Source organism: Mesoplodon mirus (genome assembly GCF_964341445.2).
Source record: "Mesoplodon mirus genome assembly, chromosome: 13".
Classification (NCBI taxonomy): Eukaryota; Metazoa; Chordata; class Mammalia; order Artiodactyla; family Ziphiidae; genus Mesoplodon; species Mesoplodon mirus.
Genome location: NC_138989.1, coordinates 69290029 through 69313945, shown reverse-complemented (window position 1 = coordinate 69313945; position 23917 = coordinate 69290029). Strand labels below are relative to the sequence as shown.

The 23917-nt window shown below is 37.3% G+C and overlaps 1 protein-coding gene across 1 annotated transcript in view; it reads right to left on the bottom strand.

The window, feature by feature from the left end:
- Nucleotides 1-23917, bottom strand: part of DCC (DCC netrin 1 receptor) — a gene marked incomplete at its 5' end in the record, with an annotated part of 1195962 nt that overhangs the window by 142296 nt on the left and 1029749 nt on the right. The window contains 3 exons of the mRNA XM_082640204.1: nt 2905-3043; nt 8258-8490; nt 14209-14304. Coding sequence (XP_082496330.1) covers nt 2905-3043; nt 8258-8490; nt 14209-14304 — 468 coding nt within the window. The remainder of the gene's footprint in view (nt 1-2904; nt 3044-8257; nt 8491-14208; nt 14305-23917) is intronic.

Here is a 23917-nt window from a genome sequence, read left to right as displayed (position 1 = left end):
AATAATCTTTTATAACTTCTTACCTGTCCTCATTGAATTAAATGATATTAATAACAATAAATAATAAATACTAGGCCCTGCAGGATTTGTACTTTATTTTCTTATACACTCTCGTGTCCCCATGCTGTCCATGAAAACTATGCTCCAGTCACTCTGAACCATTCATAAGTGTCTCTTTAAGACATCTTTTTGATACTTGCTTGTGTATTTTTGTGCATGCTGCTTCCTTCCTTTGGAAGGCCCTGGAATGGGTACCTGGCAATCCACCCAGGCCACAGCTCCGTCCTTATTTCATTTGTGAAATCTTCCCTGACTTCTCCAGACAGAATTTATACCTGGATCTATGTGCTCTGATTCCAACTTGGCCAAAATTCTATGATTGTATTTTTCATGTTACTACAAGGTTGTATTTTAAAAATATTTTTCTTATGTATTAGATTATAATTCTCTCCAAGATAAAGGCTGTATTCTCTTTACCTTTTATACCAAGTACCTACCTCAGGACCTGACAATTAAAATGAACCTTATTGGAAACCCGTAATCAATATCTCAGACAACTGGACATGCACTGCCCTCTGGTTTGTCTGTTTCTCAAAGGACTTTTCCCATGCTTAAATTTCTTTGTTAAGTGTATGAGTGGATGGTAACATTCAAGATTTAGAAGATTTCCAGCCCTGGAAATCGTATTGGGCATTTGTTTTCAGACTGCTCAACATCCTAATCCCTCCTTCATTTAGAGAGAACACTTGGATTTTTCCTTTGGGAACAAGCTCTCCTTTGTGTCACATGAGCTGGGTAGCAACATCAAATAGAAATTTCATGGGCTTCATCTCACTCTCTTTAGCTGTGTGATTCTCTCTTCTAGGAAACTGAATGTTGAAACAAGAAAGGAAAACACATGGAGTCAAACCACTGTGACTGTAACACCTTGAAGGAAGAGTCCTATAGTTCCTCATCTCTGAAGCCTAGGAATACTGCTGCTTCTTGTCCCCTCTCCAAGACTTCATTATTTCAGCTGTCCTTCCAATTATTTTTATTTTATTTAAATTAACTAGAGTAAAATTAGGGATTCATCACCTGGACAGAATGAAGTGTTTCATTTCAAGAATCTGTCAGCTGCCATTACCTTTATTATTAGTAATTTCAGCACAAGTGCATAACAACGCAGCCCCATAGAGTCTTTGTGTTATTATGGAATTAGAAGCAAACGCTAGAGTTATTTCACTTCATTTCCTTCTCCCAGTTATAAAACGTGCAGACACTTGTGAATTACTTCTTGCTTCTCATCATCACCCAGGGATCTTATCCACATGCTATTTACACCTCTGTCCAGGTCATTATCTGTTTTGACAGTTACCCTTCCTCCTAGCCACATTTCTAAAAGTTAATATCTTTTTGTCAGCAATGGGTCTCACCCCTGACATCCCTACAAGGCTAGGCAGTTGAGGAGAAATCAATAGGGTGCATTTATCAAGTCAGACATTGGTGTGCATTTATGTTTATGACAGGGAAAAATGAATGAGGAAATTATTACTCCTTCTCTTTCACTCAGGGAAGACCAAATGCCTTACTGGTTTTCATTTAACTGTTTTCATCTCCTTTTAAGTTAAAAAGAAAGAGCAGAGCCTTTATTCTCCCCACAGTCCATAACTCATTCAGCTTGCCTTATTCTTCCTAAGAAGCTAAGAACATTGACATCCAGGGCAGAATTCTACGAGAATGATTTAATATATATAAACATGTAAAATAGAAGAAGAAGGTATTGAAATTAAACAACTAGAAAAAAAACTTCTTATAGAGAGAAGTACCCTCAAATTGTAAAAATATTCACAATGAACTTAAGAGTTAAGGTAGTAGCCTGAAATAAAAATTAGAACTGCCATGCCACTGGGCAAATTCTAATGGAAAAAGAAATTCAACTTACCCAGATAAAAGTTTTACTGGCATATTTTTTAAAATTTGGAAATATGTGGTACAGTTTATCCCCACATATGATGTAATGCCATGAAAGCAATCAAGAAGTATGTTAAACCGTTTTTTCTTCAGATGTTGTATTTCTGTGAACTATAAATGCCAAGTGCATGTCTGCTAAGGTTATAAACTCAACATTTATGAACCATAGTAAACGTGACTGGTAAAATTTACAGTGAATTGCATTTACTCTTGACTTGAACTATTGCAAAATGCATGAAAGTTTTCCACTGTGTTGTCTTATTTCCAAACAGCGAACATGCCCCCCTCAAAACTTCTTCCCACAGTCAGCTGAAGTTATTTAGGGTAAGCATCCATGAGACTACAGTTATAATGCAATGTTTCATTTTGTATCTAATTTCTTTCCAAAAAAGTAAATACCTACTACGTCTGTTGATCAAAGACACGCATGCTTTGGACAGACTAAAATGCCTTTGCTTAAATGTATTGAAAAGAAGATTTATATTCAGGTCTCCTAAATTAACGTACAGATTAAAACCAGATCACTTAATCCACTGGGGACTCATTTTCTTCTTATCTAGAGTGGGGAGGATAATATTAGATATAAAAATGCTGGGCCTCCCTGGTGGCGCAGTGGTTGAGAGTCCGCCTGCTGATGCAGGGGATACGGGTTCGTGCCCCGGTCCGGGAGGATCCCATATGCCGCGGAGCGGCTGGGCCCGTGAGCCATGGCCGCTGAGCCTGCGCATCCGGAGCCTGTGCTCCGCAACGGGAGAGGCCACAACAGTGAGAGGCCCGTGTACCGCAAAAAAAAAAAAAAAAAAAAAAAAAAATGCTATGAATGATTTTATATAAAATAAGGTATAATTTAGACATCATGGTGGACACAGGTTCCAGCTTCCTTGGTACCTGGAAAACACCACTACCAAATATCAAGAGTAGAAATTTCAAAGCCAGCCTTTCTTCACATACCTGCTTCATATGTGGTCGCATGTGCAGTCATGCTCCACGTGCTGGACCTTCTGTTTTTTGTTACCATGACCGAGAACTCATACATTGTGTTTGGTTTGAGGCCTGTTGCTGTGTAACTCAGAGATGTTGTGTCTTCTGACTAAACAAGTGGGAAATAAGAAAAGAGAAAAAGAAATGAACTCTATCAACTTGGTAAATCAAGACACATAAGAAGACTATCAAAAGCCAACAAAAAAGGAATTTATTTCCAAACAGCGGAAGACCTAGGACACAGCACTGACTTTATTTTCTTTCTGTACCAGTTTACACTGGCTGATTGTACATCTAAAACCTAATCAATAAAATCAGGTGTTATGTTGTTAAAAGGGGCAGATAGCTGATAAATTTTCCCAAGTGAGGCAATAACCACAGAGACAGGACCAATTCCACTTCCTTCTGTCAGTTCCATTTTTAAGGTTATCTGAACTGACTTTAACTTCAATTTATTTCTAATAATTGAAGTCTTTTTTTCAGAGGCTTTAATGTTTTATATATTTTACATAGATTGTTATGATTATTGTCCACTGGAAATAAAATGAATTTTTAGAGCTCTACTGCTTATGATTTTTTAAAAAACTCTTTATGATACAAACTTTTAGTGATTCCAGAATCTATATAACTGTCATAAAGAAAATGGACAAAAGCAATATTGTGTCGTGTGATTTTCTTTCTTTGTGCACAGGTCACGTTAAATATACATTGAAGTATGGTCATTGGAGCAGTTGATCAGGAAAAGAACAATAAATTGGATAAACATTAAATGATTACATTAGTGTTAATATTTTTGGTCTTCTGAATACATTCTTTGTCTTTTAAACAACAGGTTAAGGATATTTTAGTAGAAAGTAAATTGTCTGTCTTTATTGCTTACTCAAAAGATCAAAATTGTAATGAAGAAAAAGGTTAATCTCCCAGGTTAATGTGTATTTTCCATATCATCAGTGAAATTTAAAACTATTTATGCCTATTATAAATATCAATTTATGCTTGTTATTTAGATCTTGATCATCTTCCAAGGTTAAATATTTACTTTTACTTTTAAATTTATTACATTTGTTATATATCTATGTCTAGGAAAATCAAGGAAAACTTTTTGTCTCCACCTATGTCATACCTATCTCCTCCCTTAGCTATTCTAGTGTGGTATATCTTTTTTATTCTACTATGAATCCTTCTTAAATTATAGCTATGGAGATCCTACATTTCATTATAAAATCAAATAAATATTTAACTGTTCTAATAACATCTCGATGATGCGCCCATCCATCCTATTTAAGTGATGACCTCATAAACATTTATCAGAAGCTCTTCTTAAAAACAGTTGTAAAAATGTGTGCCCTAAATAAATGTAAAAATACTTTGTAGACTAAGACAGAACCCCATCAAATAAAACAAAAAACGGGCAGCTCATATCTGATAGGCTGACATAACTTCCAATCTTTCCCTCCTTCCCTGTCATGAATACCTCTAAGTCTTAGAAATGGAAATAAGGGGAGAAGTGGGGCAATGAGAAATATTTCAGCTAGGAGGGAAGACCACACTTTGATAAAACTAGTCTCTTTGAGCATAGACACAACTGGCATTTGGGAGGCAACTAAGCAATACTGTCCTTTGTATTTCTTAAATTCTTATATGCCTTGTTTGTATTCTTGAATGATACACTTGCATTCTATAAATGCCATTAATTCACTGAGTTTTCTCAGGAACTTTATGAAAAGTTACTATTCAACATAAATCATTAGCCTAGAAGTATTGATACTTTGGAAAATCATGGCTGTATGTGTGTATGTGAGGGGGGGCAGAATACCTAGGTACTACCTCTCTGAGCCTCAGCTTCCTCATCTATAAAATGGAAATAACTGTAGCACTGACCTTACAGTGCTATTTAAAGTGTGAAATAAGTCAAGTAAAGCATAGTATGTGGCCCAGAGTAAGTACTAAATAAATGTTAGCTACAATATTTTATGCATTGTCTAGTGTGAGATATGGGCACTCTATATGTGTGGTGTATATATATATACACACACACACACACACACACACATATATTTACAGCATTTTGATAAATTCTCCATTGAATTGTAAACATCTTGAGGGCTGAGACTCAGTCTTGCACAACTTTCTATCTCCTGTAATATCCATGCTAGTATCTGGTAAGCACTGGTCAATGAATGCATTTTGAATGGAAAGTCATATAAAACATCAAATGATGAATCACTTTAGTAGAAAATAAATTATAGAAAATTTCTCCATTTGATAAGGAAGGTCAATATAGAGTTTTGGACAATCAAAATATGAATGTCTGGATTATGGCTTGACGTGGGACTGAAGTAGAAGGGTACTCCTGGGGGGAGAGGCCTGGATAAAGCCATCAGCTTAACAGCTCTAGTTTCATGGGGAATTTTGTCAAGTTATACAACCTACCCAAGTCTTCGTAAAGATCTCTATATGCCTACTTAGCTATGCAGAATCTTACTTATTCTTTTTATATTGATACTATATCAATATCCCAATCGCATAGATAAGAAAAAAGGAGATTAAACAAGTTAAGTCACATGACAGGACACAGGAAAGCCAACTCTAGAGCTCATTTATTTGACTCCATGTATGTATTCTTTCCCCCATTACCTTGTGTTGCTCTGCCTAGCTTATATAAAGCTTAGTGGGGAATGAGGTGAAGTAATAGATATGACAATGGTTTGAAAAGTTCAAAATGCAACACCAAAGTAGTCTATTACTATTATTTGTAAGATTTAAATTTAATGTATGTCTTTCTAGTAGACCAGATATGCTCTACATTTTTCCTTGCTATCTAGCTTACCTCTTTCCTCTAACCCTGCTTCTCAGGGTGTGGGTGTAGAGTGTGTATGTGTGAGAGAGGGATCGAACGTTAGTAATGGAAAGCCTTATTAGGTCAGGGAAGATGAGGGGGAGAGAAACAGTTAACTTATTTCTTTCAATTCTCATACTTCAATCCAGAAGAGAAAACAGCCTCTCCTTACAGAGGATAGCTTTTTGTTGGGTCTCACACTGTAGGCATTCTTTATGAGACTCAATAATCCTGTGTCTGTTCTATCGACTCTTCAACTGGAAAAAAAAAAAAAATGCCTCCAGAAACTCTGAAACTCAAATCATTCTGCAGAGAACAATCACTGTCCTTCAGAACATTTCACGTACTGGCAAGGTACCCACAGCCACTCTGTGAAATGAATGTATCCACAAAGTACAGAAACCATGAGCATAACATTTTAAAAAGTAAACTTAGAATTGGGTTATCTGTATATAAAGAGAGTTTTTTAAAAATGCTCTCATGTGTTTCATCAGTTGTCTTATCTGATAAGTTATCCTTATTTATAGTTCTGCTGAGTCTTAAATCTGATACTGTAAGGAGATAGATAGGATGCTTAGAGCATATTTTATATCAATGATACTATTTGGCCGTGCCTGGAGAGTTTCTCCTAGTACCTGACCTAGCAGGGAGGCAGAACCAAAGAAAACTGTTTTTAAATGGTTTCAACTAAAAACTGATTTACTATGAAACGTGAATTTTATGTCACTTAAAGGTTGAACCAAACTAGAAGCAGATCCAGCATGGCTACAGGAGAAGAGAGGCGGACTTACAAAATTATTGGTGGGATTTTCCTTTCATCTGGGGTTTTGAGAGTTAGAAATTTCCAAAGGATATTTTCATCCCCCCAAATCACCACTGGCTTGAGGCTGGATTAAGCGAGACAGCAGCTTAGTGGAAAGAACATTGGATAAAGCATTGGGAGATCCAGATTCTCCCTGATAGCCACCCCAGGAGAGTGGTAAAGAGAAGGGATATAAGGGGAGTATGAAGACTGTGGAGTGCCCGGGTTGAACTACTGGTTCCTTTGTTGTTGGGTAACTTTTATGCTCTTTTTCTTCTTCCAGTTTTATTGAGATATAATCGACGTACAGAACTGTGTAAGTTTAAGGTGCACAACATAATGATTTGACTTACATACATCATAAAATGATTACCACTAAACTATAAGTTTAGTGAATGCCCAATCATTTCATATAGATACAAAATTAAATAAACAGAAAAAAATATTTTTTCCCTTGTGATTAGAACTCTTAGGATTTATCCTCTTAACAACTTTCATATATAACATACATCAGTGTTAATTATATTTATCATGTTGTACATTACATCCCTAGTACTTACTTATTCTTATAACCATAAGTTTGTACCTTTTGACTGCCTTCATCCAATTTGCCCTCTCCCCGACCCCGCTTTAGGCTCTTATTTCAAAAGCTACATTCTCCATCCCAAATAATCATCCTGTGAATATTTTAAATGTGTTTTAATATAGTACCTCACTTGAATAACTTACTGAGTTCTTTGAAGTAAACCTATGGAGCTGAATGTATTATGCATTCCAAAATTATAAGTAATGATTTTAAGTATGTGAAGTAACAGCTAAAGCATGTTAAACTGCCTCTATGATCTGGCATAGTTCTAAGTAAATGGTAGGTGGTTAATAATTACTTGTTGATCTCATTTTATTCTACATTTGTGTATTGTTTATATACACTACTAGCATGTGGTAGGCTTAGAAGGTAACAAAATCGTTCCAGTATATAAATAACTGTTTGTTGGAGTTGCTGAGGCTGGCTGATAGAGATTTGAAGGTAGTCATGACAGTGCCTCAAATATGTATCTCTAAGGAGCTCTTAGGGGGGTTGTGAGATGACTCAGTGATAGGACAACAATAAGGGAGTTGGTCTAATTCATATTAATTAAAGGGGAGTGTGCACTGTGGGTTTTCTTTACTACCTGAGGGTGTTTCAAGGCTAAATGAGGAAATGGCTTAGAGTGTGTTCACCATCTAAGGATGGTATAAAAAAATCATCATGTATTCCTTTTCATATTCACTATAAGATGGGTCTCTGTAACATTAATAGGGGTGCCTCTGGCATAAATCTAGATTCCAAATGAAAAGAAAAACACCAAAATCTGTCTAAAAAATGAATGTAGAGCTCTGCTATTTTCAAAAGAAAATGGCGCTCCCTTGTACAAAATCACATTATTTAAACAAACCCAACATCTGGTGGAATTCAAATAACATTTTGCAGCTCTTGATATTTTTCTACCTTGCCTTAGAATTGTTTCCTAAGACACAATAATTCCCAAGCCAATTTTAGATACTGAGTTCTTAAAGTGCTTTGTTTTCCATTTCATGTCACTGCAGCAAAATGACTCATGACAGTCCAGGATGCATTTAAAACAATGTATTAAACAAATGACAGTTCATGTGAAATTTCATACTATCAATTTGAACTTCACCTTGTATTTCGCATTCGCAGAAAAGCTGGTCCTCCACCGGACAGTGTAAAGTCGCACTTCGGACGATTTTTGGTTCTTAGGGACAGAGTTGTCTGCCCAGCTGACCCTCACAGCATCGTGGGTAAGAGCCACAGCCTGTACACCTACTGGTGGGAGCATGGGGGTGGAGACATCTGGGACCGAGGTGGGGAAATCATCAAGCAAAGGATAATAATCAACTGGGTCAGTGGGATCTGGGTTTAAAAACCCGCCAAATGAAACAAACAAATAAATACATAAATAAAAGAGTTAAAAAAATAAACATCAGTGGCAACACATCACAATGAGTTAAATGCATGGCAATAATGATGAAAGGGAACATGAGAAGAACAGAAAAAAATATAATTAATTCAATCGGAAAACTCATTAGAAACAGTATTGCTAGCTTACAAGAGTAACTGACTATTTTTCGTAATTTACTCATTTCCTTAGAGTGGTTTTATCAATTTGGCTGTCACGTCTAGTTATATATTTTAAAAGTCCATTTTTTCTTGGAATGTTGTACACTGTTTCTTAAAAGATCCAGTACAGAATTCATCAGTTTTATAACTATGCAGATAACTTAAAATAACAAAATACTAAGGAGTGTCTAGTTTATTTCCTCCTGCAAAGGAAATAAATGCCTACCTAATATCTGCTTTGTTATTTATTTGTTTTTCTCCTCCTTCTCTAACTTGATTTGCTTTCTCTATTGCATTTATTATTGCTTAGATCCTATCTGCATAAATATTGTTTAGGTAAGAAACAAACAAAGGCTAAAAGACCAAAGGGCCCTGAGGTCTACAGCAATCTGTCTATGTCTATGACTGCACAAAGCCAGACCAAGTCTGTGGTCCACATGGTTCAATGATGTGATAATTGGGTTTACATAGCACGTGGTTTGGTTAGATTGAAATTCTTAGAGAAAGTGTAGAAGTGTCCATTTTACCCACATTCTCACAGAGTAATTAAGTTTTTTATGGCATTTCTATATCTACATTCCTTGTTTGAAAATTTTAAGTTCCATGGAAAGACTTCATATTATTGGGTGGGGAGACAGAATGAACTACCTACAACCGATTTGTGCTGAGATACACACATGCTGAGATACACACATCCATAACACAAACAGAATCTGCATAATGATGTGTGTGGTTTCATAAGATTCTCTAGAAAAATCATATTTGTTTTTATGCTGGGGATGTCAGAATCAGGGGAGCCTATTTTGTGGCTGTAGTTAGAGTCCAATTTTGAGCCTTTTATTTATTACCTAAGACATTTAAATCTGTTAAAATTTTCCTTGAAATCATATAACATGTACCCTCACTAACAAAAAACAAGATGAGCTCTTAGGCTGGGCATTTGATGGCATTTGGGGAGATGAGACCTACTAAAATGTAGAGTATCTGAAGCAGTAAACATACAGAGCTTATATTTTTAAATACAGTATAGAGACTGAGGGCTGATTCTGATGATTACTTCACTTTGTCCACTGAACTTTAAATGTCTACCCCCTACTCATCACTGTTTTCCAATGAATTATTTAGTAGTTTACTGGGCTGTGGTCTTTGGAGCAAAATATAAAATCTGGAAACAAAAACAGAACAAAAGGAAGACCAAGAAAAAAAAAAACAACAATAGAAAGAGAGAGAAAGAAAAATATGTTTTTAAAATTTAATGACAGAGCCCAGGGTTTCTGTATGTCCTTTGACATGTCTTTTTGTTAAGGGCTCCTTTAAACCCAAATGGATTTATGAAATGATGACGGGGCAGCTGAAGACACTGCAGCCTCTAGGAGGATTTCAATCTGTCATCAGGCTGGCGCATCGGTGGGACCTTTTGGCGAAACTAGAGCAGGTGCTGCCTCACTTGACTTGTTTCTGTTCACAGCTGACTTACCAAGAAGAATGTTATACACAAGGGAGGACTACTCTCAATCACAAACTCCTTTTAGATCAGCTCATATTCATGTTACCCTATCTGTTGTTTCTTTGCTTAATCTAGTTTTGTTGAGACACCTATACTAACTTTACAGTCTTTCACAGGTACCCTCTATAAGATTTTGAAAAGTCGTGATTCTACTTTAAGAAACGGTAATACTCAATCCTGTTATTTCTGGATTTTAGAAAAGTATGTTTTTCATGACTTGTGGTTGAGTTCCTTGGAGTCTCAGTTCCAGAATGCATCCCTAAATTTCAAGTAATGCTCTTTGTTGGTATATATCTACGAACTTATGTAATTCAAAAATTTCTAACCTGGCCAAGTTTTTCTTGCTTATTTTAGAGGAGTTTGTTTTTTTTTTCCCCACTCATGGCTTGTCATTCTATTTGCCACTTCCTCCAGAGCTGGGTTAATACAATAGCCACTAGTTAAATGGACAATTTAACTTTAAATTAATTAAAATTAAATAAAATTTAAAATTAATTTATTGTATTGCACTAGTCAATTTCAGATGTTTGACAGCCAAATGAGCCTCGTGCCTGCCGTACTGGATAGTACAGACACTACGGTATTTCCAACAAAGCAGAACTTAGTAGCAGATGGCAAGCACTGCTCTAAATATATGCTACATGTATTGCTAATTATCTTCCCCTCTCAGGTCAGAAACTGGGTAGTTGAATTAAAAACTACCTAAACCAAGTACCTAAACATTTTAAAAAAATTATTTAATTAATTTATTTATTTTGGCTGCGTTGGGTCTTTGTTACTGCACACGGGCTTTCTCTAGTTGTGGCGAGCGGGGGCTACTCTTCATTGTGCGCTTCTCATTGTGGTGACTTCTATTGTTGTGGAGCACGGGCTCTAGGCACGCAGGCTTCAGTAGCTGTGGCACGCGGGCTCAGTAGCTGTGACTCATGGGCTCTAGAGCACAGGCTCAGTAGTTGTGGCACACAGGCTTAGTTGCTCCGCAGCATGTGGGATCTTCCCGGACCAGGGCTCGAACCCATGTTCTCTGCATTGGCAGGTGGATTCTTAACCACTGGGCCACCAGGTAGTTTAGGTAGTTTCTTAGGTACCACCAGGTACCTAAACAGTTAGTGCTAAACACTAACTGTTTAGCAGTTATTTTGCTGATAAACAACTTTTTTTTCAGTTTTTTTCCCCCTCGTATTCCTGGGTGCCTTATATACCACTGATTTTCAGTGGTAATATACAAAAGAGTGAAAAAAAAGACAAAAACAGAAAACGTAGCTTTAAACCTTTTGCTAAAAAGAGAAACCTACTCAATTCCTAATAGTTGTTTTGGTAAGAACATATAAGCATATGGTCAACATGCTGAAGTTCAAAACAAGCTTTTAAAAAAAGTAACACAGTTGTACTTCATTGAGACATTTATAAAACAAATGAGAACAAACAAATTCAAACAACACACCTCATTATTCCCCTGCTCTCTTCCCTTCTCCAGGCTCAAAATGTCTTATTTTTACAACAATATGGAATAAAATTGCAAAAAATGCAGCAAAAAACTGAAACAACCTGCCCATTTGACCTAGTGAAACTTTCCTTGGGTCTAACACTGATATGTTACGAATGAGATGAGGTCTAGAGTAGACCAGCATCTATGAGCACATCCATCTGGAAAGCACCATAGCCTGATACTTACTCCAGCCTGATGCATTTACTGCCTCTGATTTTTTTTTTTTATTACTTTATGTTGGCCTCTTCCAAGACTGCTCATGGGAATACTTTGCAGAAGCTCAGAGACTGAAAATATCTCCTATGTAGCCCTTGGACACATTTATTGAAAGAGTTTCTCACAGAATCTAAACCTTTGATTCTGTTTATTTGTCCTTTGTTCTCCATGACGTGTGAAAACAGGGTAAAATAAGTCTGCCACATCTAGGCACGGATGTGGAAAGGGCTGGTTTTATTCATCCTCTCCAACCCCTTATTGACTTTTCTTCAACAAGAAAATCCCTCACACGTTTTCCAACTTTCAGTATTATTTTATTTCTCAGATCCATTTGGATTAGTCATAGCAGGAAAAAATTGTCTTATGGATCACTGGTATTTTAGAAACCACTCTGGGAATGCCATATGCTAAGAATTAAAGAATGACAACAAGTGCTCAGGGGAAAAAAGTTAATAACACCTCAAAGAGTTCTTTCTGAGCAACCTATTTTCAGCTTATCTGAACTCTACTATTGCTATTACTACTAGTTTCTGCTCAAAAATTGACTTTTGGGGGGTCATCTTAGTGTTCCTTCTTTGTGGGCTTTAGTTTTGGTAAGAAAATCAGAGTTCTAAAAGACTGACCATGGTGCAATTTTGTGTGGTCTGATCACAAGCCACATCAGTGACTCTTTATCATCTCTTAACCTAGGCAAGAAAGAGCTGGCTTACTGAATAAACATTATGGGAAGGACAGGCACAGCCAAAGTGGCTGCTACCTCTCAGAGAAACTTTGGCAGAGTAAGAGAATAAGGGGAAGAGGAAATCCCAGCCACCCTCCACCATGTTATCTTGTAGCTTCCATCCTGGCCCTCTAATTGCCTCATCTCTCTATATTTAGAAATAACACATTTGACAGTAAATATTCTCTAGGGTAATATTTCTTATTTACCCTTTTTGGGGAGCCATGGGCCCTTTGATAACACAATGTAAGATACATACTGTCTCCACAGATAAATTAATATACTGACATGCACCCAAGCTTTTGCATACCACTCCAGACAGACCATAGACATTGAAACCAGCAGCCAAAGAGACAAGGAGACTCTGGAATAATATCCTTGCCTTACAAGGAAATCTGGTTGAAAGAAATAAAGTGATGGTGTGCTCCAAAAACCATCACATAACAACTGTGAATTTTGTTTACAACTGCAATTCTCAAGATAAGTTTATGAATGAAGCGTCTGGATTTGGAAAACAAACTGTACAAAGTTCACATAAATTTAGGTGGTAGCAGAAGTCACAGGACTCCATTATTTATTTTATGTTCATTTATTCCTACCTTCCAGGACTCATACTCAGGCACCCCAGTAATTTTGCATGTTCTTTGGGGCTCGCTATGAAATCCTGCTCTCAGATCCTTTGTTCTCATTCAGGTGAAAATAGCTGATAAGTTGAATGAGGTCTGAGGGTTGTGGGTTTTGAAAGGGGGCAGTATCGAAGTATTCATTAAAAGGATGGAACTCTTGGGTTTTACTTTCACATTTCAGACATAAGGCTATTGGGGGTGGTCATGTGACTTTGGGTCATGTGATGGGTCACGAACAAGACTCACAGAGGTGGTACTTATTCTACTTCTGAGTAGGTCCAGCCTTGTTCACAAATAGGCTCCATAAATGGCTTGGGTCTCACTTTCTTACCCATCCCTTTCTCATTTCCTTGAGCCCTGTTTCTCTCCTGTGCTACCTTTCAAGTCCACCTCACGTAGCAATTCCTAGTGGTGAGAAGTCCTTGAAGCAGCCAATCCTTTTAATGTGCAGAGGCTCTGGACACTGTTGGGGTGACCTACTGGCCCAGCTCAGAAAGAAGTCACTGTGTGACACAGCCAAATCCAAGCCAGCCCCATGAGGTCAGTTCATCCTTGTCATATCAGCTTGAAGGACCCTCTGCAAAGAAGCAAGTGTCCATTCAGGCACTTGGTGGCCTTTTTTGCAGAGACCCTCTTGTCTACATTGCACTGATTTGAAACAAGCTGCCCAGAGGAATGAAGAGTGGTATCAGAATGCCAAAACATGAAGCTACTGGGAGAAGACAGAATAAGAGATCTATGTTCTCTAATTCCATGTACTAATTTATAGACTGAATCCCTCTCAATTTTGATAACCAAAAAAATAATAAATGGTGTGTATACATATACACATAAGGCTTAGGACATGATTACATACATTTTTTCTTTGTATTTTGTTTTGTTTCACTTTAGTTTGTTTTCTTCACCATAATTCAAATACCTTGTCACAAGAGGATTAACTACTTTAGCTTACCGGTTATAGATCTGGTGGTAGCACTTTCATAAAGAGGAACTCCTTCTCCTGCGTTGTTAAAAGCTTTTAGGGAGATTACATAATGGGAACTTGACTCTGGAGAAAAACAGAAAAAATATGAACGTGTTGATTTATTTAATGTACTGAAATACTCAGGATAAACATTTTCCTGAAATCAAATTGAATATAATCAATTAAGCAAACAGTTGTTAAAAAATGAGTGAGTTTGATTCTGGGAAGAAGGTGGCAGTGGTGGCAATATAGTTTTTTGATCTTCCTGAATCTTCATATAAAAAGAGACAGGAGAACTACATAGAAAACCAAAGGCATTTAGACATTTATGACAAAACGAGGTGATGAGGTCTATATGCTCACACCCTAAGATACAAGTGGACGTGGACAAACCACCAACATGTTATCATGAACCTGCATGTTATCAGTATCTGTGTAAGAGAAATCAGAGGGAAGCAACAAACCTGAAAACAGAGTAATTCTAAAATAACTATCAAGTAATGCTAGAAAGTGCAATGGACCAGTTTAAGAACAGTAAATGTAAATACCTGAAACGAACCTACAAAGTCTCCTTTCCAGGACAGTGTTCACACTGGGGACAAACTACTAAGAATATATTTAAAATTTTATGAGTAGGACAGAAGCAATAGACATGAAAGGAGGAGAAAGTCCAGATCAAAGTAGGAGAGAGGAATAGTCATGAAAACTTGGAAAGCAAACTGCCATAGTTTTTAGTGTGTAACAGGGTTCAGCCAACTTTTCTGTAAAAGGCCAAGATAGTCAATATAGCTGTGCAGACCACTTTGTCTCTGTCACATATTCGTCTATGTTTGTTTTGTTTGTTTGTTTACAACTCTTCAAAAATATAAAAAACATTCTTAGTTCAGTGGGGCCCAAACAAAAATAGGACCTGGGCCAGATTTGACCCACAGGCTATAGTTTGCTGAGCCCTGAACGCAGGTCTAAGGAAAACAACAGGATAGGGAACTCTGTGTATTTAGAAAAGCTATTTGAAGTTCTGGGAATGCAGGGAAACAAATCACATAAAAGTGAGCAACAAAAATCTGTTGAGGTTAAATTCCTTACAAAACAAAATGAGGAGAGTATCGTTCTTATAGACAAGTACACAAGAAAAGGATCAAAAATACATGAGAAAAACAGATCAAACCTGCAATTTACTGTTTCAAAGTGAGCTAAACAACATTAAGAAAATAAAATGCCAGATATGCAAGAGTTACATAAATCAGAATTGGAAAAATTCAGAAATGAGGCGGCCTGGCTCAAGACAGAATTCTATGTAAGTGACAAAGAAATCTGAATGGGGCACCCCGGCTCAAGAACGAATTCCACATAAGGGACAAAGGAATCTGAATGGGGTGGCCTAGCTCAAGAAAGAATTCCACTAAGTGAAAAAGAAATTTGAGAAATAAAGTGTAATGAGATGAACAAATAAATGCAACAAGGAGAAAATGAAAACAAAAACACAAGTAAATGAAGAAAGAGTAAAAAAGAATGCAGGAAGAAGTGACAAATATTCTAGAAGGAAGCTAACATTGGAGTAATAGTTGTCCTTGAGGAAAAAAACCAAATAAAGGGAACAGAACAAATATAGATGAAAAAATGTTATTCATGAAATTTTTGCTGACTTAAAAAATCTTTTAGGCACGTGGACAAAAAGAATACATGACATATAAGAGGGAAAATTAGTTTATTATCAGACTTTCTGACAGCGCCATATTGTGCCCGAAGAAATTTAAGTGATTTTTTTGAGACACTCAAGGTAAGAAAATGTGATTCAAGGATTTTCCAGTCAACAAGAGTTAGCTTTAAATATAAAGGGCTCACCCAAACTGTTATCAACTTGCAATGAATCAGGGAATATTGTTCCCCTGATCCCGAGATCCACTAGAAAATGAGCTTTAGACATTCTAAATGACCAGGGGAGATACTGACCTAATAGCTAACTGGTGAACAATGAATTTAATGAACTAAGACTGAGGGTTAAAAGGGAGAGATTTTATTTTGCAAGGCTACATGTTCTGAAATTGTACCTATATTATAATCATAAGATAAACTTAAGGGAGAATATGAATAGTATATGCAAAAATGTTTCAATAATTATTATTGATGGTGATACTATTATTATTGATATTCTGAAACCAATGTAATATGAGATAGAGCAAATGAGTTATCAGGAGAAATTCTAATTCTATCGTACCCTGTGTCCTTGAGAACTGGATTCCTGGTGTGAACGAAAGATTCAGTATTGTGTTCCTAAAATTTAATTGAAAAATCAGTTTAAACCCAAAAGGTATTTTATCTCTAATTCTGTCCACTGAAAATGTCTATAAACACTGACTCAATAACAACGGGTATCCCTAGCACCCAAACTGAGATTTTGAAAAAAATATTTTGCACTGCAAGAATCAAAGGCTTCTTGGAGAACTGGTTGATTCCTAGTCTGAGGCAGGAAACACAGCAATTGAGCCTGAGGCATCCTCACATATCAAATAGAAAGGAAACATTCAAAGACTAACAGGATTGTGTCAAACGGATTCGGAAATCAACTTGGAAGAGTTTTCCACTGACCAAAGGTGAGGACAGTCTGAGCATCAATAAAGATGAAAGTTGCAATGAAATGAAACTTAACAAATACATATGAATGTGTGAATTCATAAAGATTTTTTAAAGAATAATAAGAGTTGGTCACTTCTGAGATTGAGAGGGAACCAAATTACTATCTTCAAGTCAGGGTAAAGAGTCAAATATTTATCATGTCTTTCTTGAATAAACTCTACCACTGTGTAACCAAACAGCATGTGAGGGGAGTATCCTTTTACCGTATTATTCCTACTAATAACAAACAAATGATAAAATTCAAATATTGCTATTTTTCAGCCCCAGTGAACAAATGAAACTATGCATTAAGCATCCATGATTGAAAGATAAAACAGAGAATCCACACATTACATACCTCCTAATGAAAGAACACACTACCCTCTAGAGTCTTGCCAAAAGGATCGAACCTACTTAGTCTGATCAAGCTTCTTGATCCAAATGCCAGTTTGCAGGAAACAGAGCAAAGAAACAGGTTGAACTCTAACTTAAAATAATTCATGAAGTGATACATTTGTCACATGTGGTTTTCTGTGTCTGTGTTTTATTTTACAAAAAAAAGCTTTTAAAATGAATGAATTTATTTTTGACAATGTTCTTTGAAAATTGATTAGATGGATTTTCCTTTGTGAAATTTTTATGTGCCCTACATATTAGTGTTAAAGATTTGACATTCCAAACCAGTGACACAAGAACCATAATACAACAAGAAGAATAAAATAAGATGACATTTAATGCAGTCGAAGGGCTTCTATTCAGTGAATTGCTTCGCCTGCAAGAGGGGATATTTACTTTTTTAGATTTATGTTGTCAACTTAGTTTACTGGAAAGAAAGTAATCAGTCAACAAGTGTTAAATGCTGTTGGAGATCCAAGAATATTTGGAAAAGATGGACCTCTGTTGTCAGGTTACAATCATAATTCCGGGCAGAGAAAACAATGAAAGACTACACAAAATTAAGCAGTAAAGTATGTGATACAACTTATGAATGCTATATGAGTTTAGAGGCCTAAACAATGAGTGAGGGATTGGGTCATCAAAGACTTCTTGGACTTGGAACTAGGACTGAAGGGCATGGGTAGGATTTAGAGGTAGGAGGATGGTAGAAGAAACAAACCTCAGGAAAAAGATGGGGCAGATTGAAACTACAGTGAGGAAGATCACCAAATACTTTTCTACTAGGAAGAATATACTTTATAGTTATCGGAGTGAAGTCAAAGTCTGATTTCAAACATATAGACAACTACAATGTAAACATTAATATATATTAGGTTCGAACCATAAAAAATTACTTCTTTTGGGTGAAACTGCATTTAGTTTCACCTAATATACATATACTGTATATTTTCATTTGTCTATGTATTTCTTTATTAAGGGAGTGAGAGAGAGATCAGGAATGCCAAACTCACATGCTTAGAAGTTAGAATTTTATTTTTGTTTTCGTCTTTGCTTTTAAAACTGAGAGAGGGAGGGAGAGGCAGATAGATAAAGAGATTTGGCTACAGAGTATGAGAGACAATAGGGGAGAGAGGATGCTGGACAGGAATTCATCTAAGTAATTCACCTAAGGAGCGGGGCCACCACTCAGCTTCCGGGTGTTATGAGCATATGGAGAGCAGTCCTGGTGTCCAATTTTCTGGAAATCCAGATTTTTATGGGAAATCATCACAGTTTCAAATGTTGGCAAATAATTCAAATAAAGAAAATAAACCTGTGCTGGCAAAACAAAATATATCTCTGAACTGAATTCAGGTCCATGGCCACTAGTCTATAACCTCAGATTCCTACATATACAACTATATGTAGGAACATATATGTATGATGCAAATATATATGTATTCATGGAAGAAGAGGTCATAAAGTCTGGGCTTCCTCAGTCAAGATGTCAACCATAAGATCAACAGCAACCAGGTAGAAACTATATGATGTGGTAAAGAGGGTAAATATAAAATAATAAAGCAGGTCTCCTTTATGCAAGGTTATTGAGTATGCTTGTTTTATGTGGACCTCTCCAATTTTAGACTGGAATTCAGAGGGAAGAATGTCTGACTTGAGTTCTGAACTTCCTGCTCAGGGTTGATGCTGAAACTTCCAGGTGGTCAGCCTGGTCCACGTTACACTGAATTCATGCCTTTATCTCTCTGTCCCCACCTCCCAGGTGCCCAATTTACACCTCCTCAGACAACTGACTCTGTAAAAGCCTCTGCAGCATTACTGCACTATTGGTTTTCAGTGTTGGAGTATGCATTTATTCTCATTTTAAAAAAAATTAAAAGGAACTCAACTGGTTCATTCTCATTTTACTGGTTTGAATTTTTGTCTCAATCTGAATTACCTCATCTAGCTGCTATCTGGATCCTAAGCAGTAGTCACTATTTCTTAATCTCCCCCCACAGTAAAGGCGAAGTCATTGTCATTTCAATACTGACTCTTGCTAACATCAATACCCATCAAGTCTCTACTCATCTGAGTAATGGCAGCTTTTTCCATTCGAGGTCTAGCCATGGTATAAGGTATGCCAGCAAAGAGTACGGAGTTTTATAATTTACCAGCGGTTGGATTAATGAATTACACCAACTGCTAAATTCCACAAATCCTAACTACCCTGGGTACACCTTGACAGTGGCCAAGCTTCAATTTAAATAGAAAGTGGTAATGGCTTATTCTCAGGAAAGGTAAACAGATTTGCCTTTGGAGTTGCCATAACAACAATGGAGTTGTTACTGATACAAGAATATTGCTAGAGCCAGGGGTCTTCAAGACTTTTTGATCTGGCATTCTGCTGTTGTCAGTAATTTGAGGATCAGGTAAGTCCACTGACATTTGTAAAGTAACACAGAGCTACCTAGGAAATAAAAGACCTAAGACAACTTCACATCCCCTTCTGTCTACCTTTTTCAAGAAGCTTCTTTATGCTCTTCATACTCTACCTGCTACTCAACATCTTTTGGGCTTTCTCTGGCCTCCATATAGTGCTTTTGTCAAATTGCATCTGGATCTACTAAGGAAACAACAGAATCTTTTTACACCCCCGTCAAACTTGATCCAACAGTGAATCAGCCTGAACAACAATAAAAATATTATTTGGTTATTGGTTAATAGTGGACATAGGACTATATTGCTTTGATCCCCTTTTATATTGTGATGGAGGCATCTCGTTTAAGTGTGTACTGAAGTGGAAAGATGGCTGTGAGAGTGTATGGGAGCAAAGGAGAACAAGGGTTTGTGTTTTCTCCCCGTACAAAAGAAGAGTGTCTTTTACTAGTTCACCACTAGAGGGCAATGTGGAGCTATATTTCTGCACATGCTCAGAGCTCTTAAACTTTAAAACCAGTAAATCACAAAAGAATTGCCTAGAATTGCTCCCTCTTTAGAAGCAGCAAATGAGTTAAACACATTTAATATTATCATAATGAATTCCAAATGAATTAATCATTAATTATGGTCAGACCCCATTGTTCAGGAATACTTTTAATGATAATATGATAGTAAATTTATTTTTTCGATTTGCTGAAATGATAGATATATAGGCTTGAAAAATGTATCAATTGCCTCTGAAAAATAACATATAGCAGTATTTTCTCATTTGAATTCACTGTGATTGAATCCTACTGAGACAACTTGAATTTTGGTGGATGTTCACATGGGGATTATTTTTAATTATGGATATTCTGAGTGATTCCAAAGATTTCAAACTCTTGATCAGATTTTCATCGTTTGGCCAACCTTTCCTATAGAATACATCACAATGGGACAAAGAAGGATAAAGAAATACTTAATAATTCTTTGAGCATCCAAAACAGATGGCTTCCGGCCAGTATCTTCTTTGTGGCTAGGAAAAAGGGGAAATAAATGCACATTTATTGATTATAGGGGTTGTAAAGACAAGGAATGGGCAGTGGGGAGAATTTCTCGTTCTCCTTCCACGGAGACTTGGTAGGTGAGAGACCCATTATTGTAAGAGCTTTTGTAGAGGCTTGCCTGAAGGTAGTGAGATGCATGTGGCTCTCTGGGGCTAAGGGAATGAATCAAACAACCTACAGACAGATCCTCAGGGGCTGGACCAAGATGCTGTACTTGGTAACAAAAGCCAGTAAGAAGAACATCATCATTTTTAATTACTATTTTGTGTGAATTAAATGCCACTGGCATGTGCTAGATTGACAGCCCATAGTCCTTTATTCATTACAGATTAGTTACTTCACTCAGTGGCCCCATCAATGCCAAGCACTTGCCGGGGCCCAGTCTTCATGTCTCTACATCTTTTGCCCTCTGTTAGTGCTGCCAACAAGTCAATTAGAGAAAATTAGAGTGGTAGCTGTTTTCCTAATGCAGATGCCTGCTCACTGCAGAGAAGCAAGGCTACCCCAGGCACAGAGTACAGACCACTGGATCCCTGTCAGATGGTAAATGTTACTGGATACCTTTGACCCCACTGGACCTGAACCGTTTAATTAAGTGTAATGGGTGGATAGCAAACACAGACAATGGCATTGATCTCTTAAAAGCATGAGCAATTCATATTCAAGAAAGATGCAATTTATATAGTACTTTCAATTCAATTCTACTTCATTACATATACTTGTTTGCAAATTGAATTAATAGCTAATCTAATTAGCACGCTTTGAAGGCTTCCTTCCTTCCTTCCCTCCCTCCCTCCTTTTCTTCCTTCCCTCCCTCCCTCCCTCCCTCTTTTCTTCCTCTCTCCCTCCCTTCCTTCTTTCCTTCCTTCTTATTCTATGAACACTATCCAAAGAACGGTCAGATTATAACCTAACTTGTTCATTAACCAGTCTTGCAGGTACCAGATACTCAGCTAGTCTGTGTAAGGAAGTATTTGAGTCTAAAGGAGAATCAACATAAATTTTCTTTAATCTACCAAGGTTTATCACCAGGAGGGAAATCAGATAAAAATAAACTTTATAGGGAAAGTATCACTGTTTGGCATATAGGAAGTATTTAATAAATATTTGTTGAATTGATGAACATGTGAGACACAGAAGGGCTATATTATTTAGTGAAGGTGAAATGGCAGCCCCCAATCAATCTGAACATAGAACTCAAATTTCTTGATCTCAAACTACACATTCTGATACCTGTAGGTTTATGAAAAATGAATCCAAAGAGATTGTGCAACAAAACCTCTCACTTGCATATTCACATTCAGTTATTCTTCCTCTATTCATTTGTTCATTTGCTCATCAATTCTCATTGAGCACTTTCTGTGGGTAAGACACGGTTATAAGTTTTCTAGGGTATGTAAGGATTTAAACAAACAAGACCTTATTCATCTTGATGAATCTTCTAATAGAGAAGTTACGTTGGAAGTTTAAAAAAAAAAATCAGAGCAAAGTGTTCTGGAATCAGAGAGGCTTTGTCGAGAAGGTGGCAGTTTTGCTGAATCTTCTGATGAAGAAAGGTTGAGGAGAGAGAGTGGAATAAGCAAGTACAAGTAAACACCACATGGTGGTTGTACAATCATGCACATTAGGATCAAAACTTGAAGACTGACAATTTCTCCTCCACTCCCTCCTCCCTCTCCCTTTTCTCCCTCCTCCTCCATCCCCCTCCAAGTAGTAACATTTGTTGGATGTCTAATTAGGCCCTTTGTTAACTATCTCACATCCTTTATTTAATCCTTCCCTTAATCCAGTGTCTGGCATTCAGTAAGTACTCAACAAATATCTGTTGAATGGATAAACGATTACCCGCTTTTTGTAGGTAAGTGGGAGAATTTCTAATTCCAAAGCTCAGCCCCTTATCCTTGCCTTTCACTGAATAAGAGATGGTGAATTGAATAACATTTTGAATAAGTTTCAAACTGTAATTTTATTGTTTAATTAATTAATTAATTTATTTTTGGCTGTGTTGGTTCTTCGTTTCTGTACGAGGGCTTTCTCCAGTTGCGGCGAGCGGGGGCTACTCCTCATCGCGGTGCGTGGGCCCCTCACTGTCGCGGCCTCTCTTGTTGCTGCAGAGCACAGGCTCCAGACGCGCAGGCTCAGTAGTTGTGGCTCACGGGCTTTGTTGCTCTGCGGCATGTGGGATCTTCCCAGACCAGGGCTCGAACCCGTGTCCCCTGCATTGGCAGGCAGACTCTCAATCGCTGCGCCACTAGGGAAGCCCTCGAACTGTGCTTTTAGAGATATCCAGGAAAAGATGTTTAAAGCAGGTCTACGTCAGACACTGTTGTAATTGTCCAGGCAAAGATCCCAAAGGCCTGGCTTGAGGTGGTAGAACACAAATGAAGAGCAAAAGATGCATGTGAGTGACACAGTTTGTAGGTATATTTGGAGGGACGATGAGGAGGGGAAAAATCTAGAATGACTTCCACATTCTGAGTCTCATAGTGAGCTGAAAGCATTGTTGGGACTAGGAAATCAAGAAGGGAGAGAAAGATTCCTGCTTCTGTCACATTTGGTATAGAGAGGAAGGTGCATCACAGATAAAACAGACGGGCTGCTCTGGGCTCTGATTATGGTGTAAGAATTGTACACAAATAATCTGTAGTATGGAGGATACTTTCTTTAAGCCTCGAGGAAGCAGTGCACCCTTCCAGATACTCTTCCAAGTAATTGTATTCCTAATTTTTTTTTCCCCACTGAATTAACTAGCTGTCTTGGGGTTATTTAGAGATAATCTGCTTAGAGTTGTTGGCTCTTTCTTGATGAGTGCTACCAAATTTATGTGGTATTTTCCATCACATTTAAGAAAAGCAGACTTTCATGTGTATTGTGCTCTGACTTTAAAAACACTTTTTCATCAGTTTTCTCAATGGTGTTACAAAGAAGTTAGGGCAGGGATGATCATTCCCATTTTAGTAATGGAGGGACTGAGGTCCAGTGGTAATCATCTCAGCCAGAGAAGACACAGGAAGAGAAGACTGTCTTCCATGTGCCCAGACTTGCTTCTCCATAGCAACAGGATGAGAAGGTCTGGGGTTTTCTCTGGACCATAACGCAGAGCAGACTTTAGTTACCAATCAGAGCAGAATAAACATTCGTCACCTGCTTTGGTTGGTGAGGTGTGCTTTGGCAGCCTGCCCTCGGAGTCAGAGAAACAATTAAATCCTTAGATTATA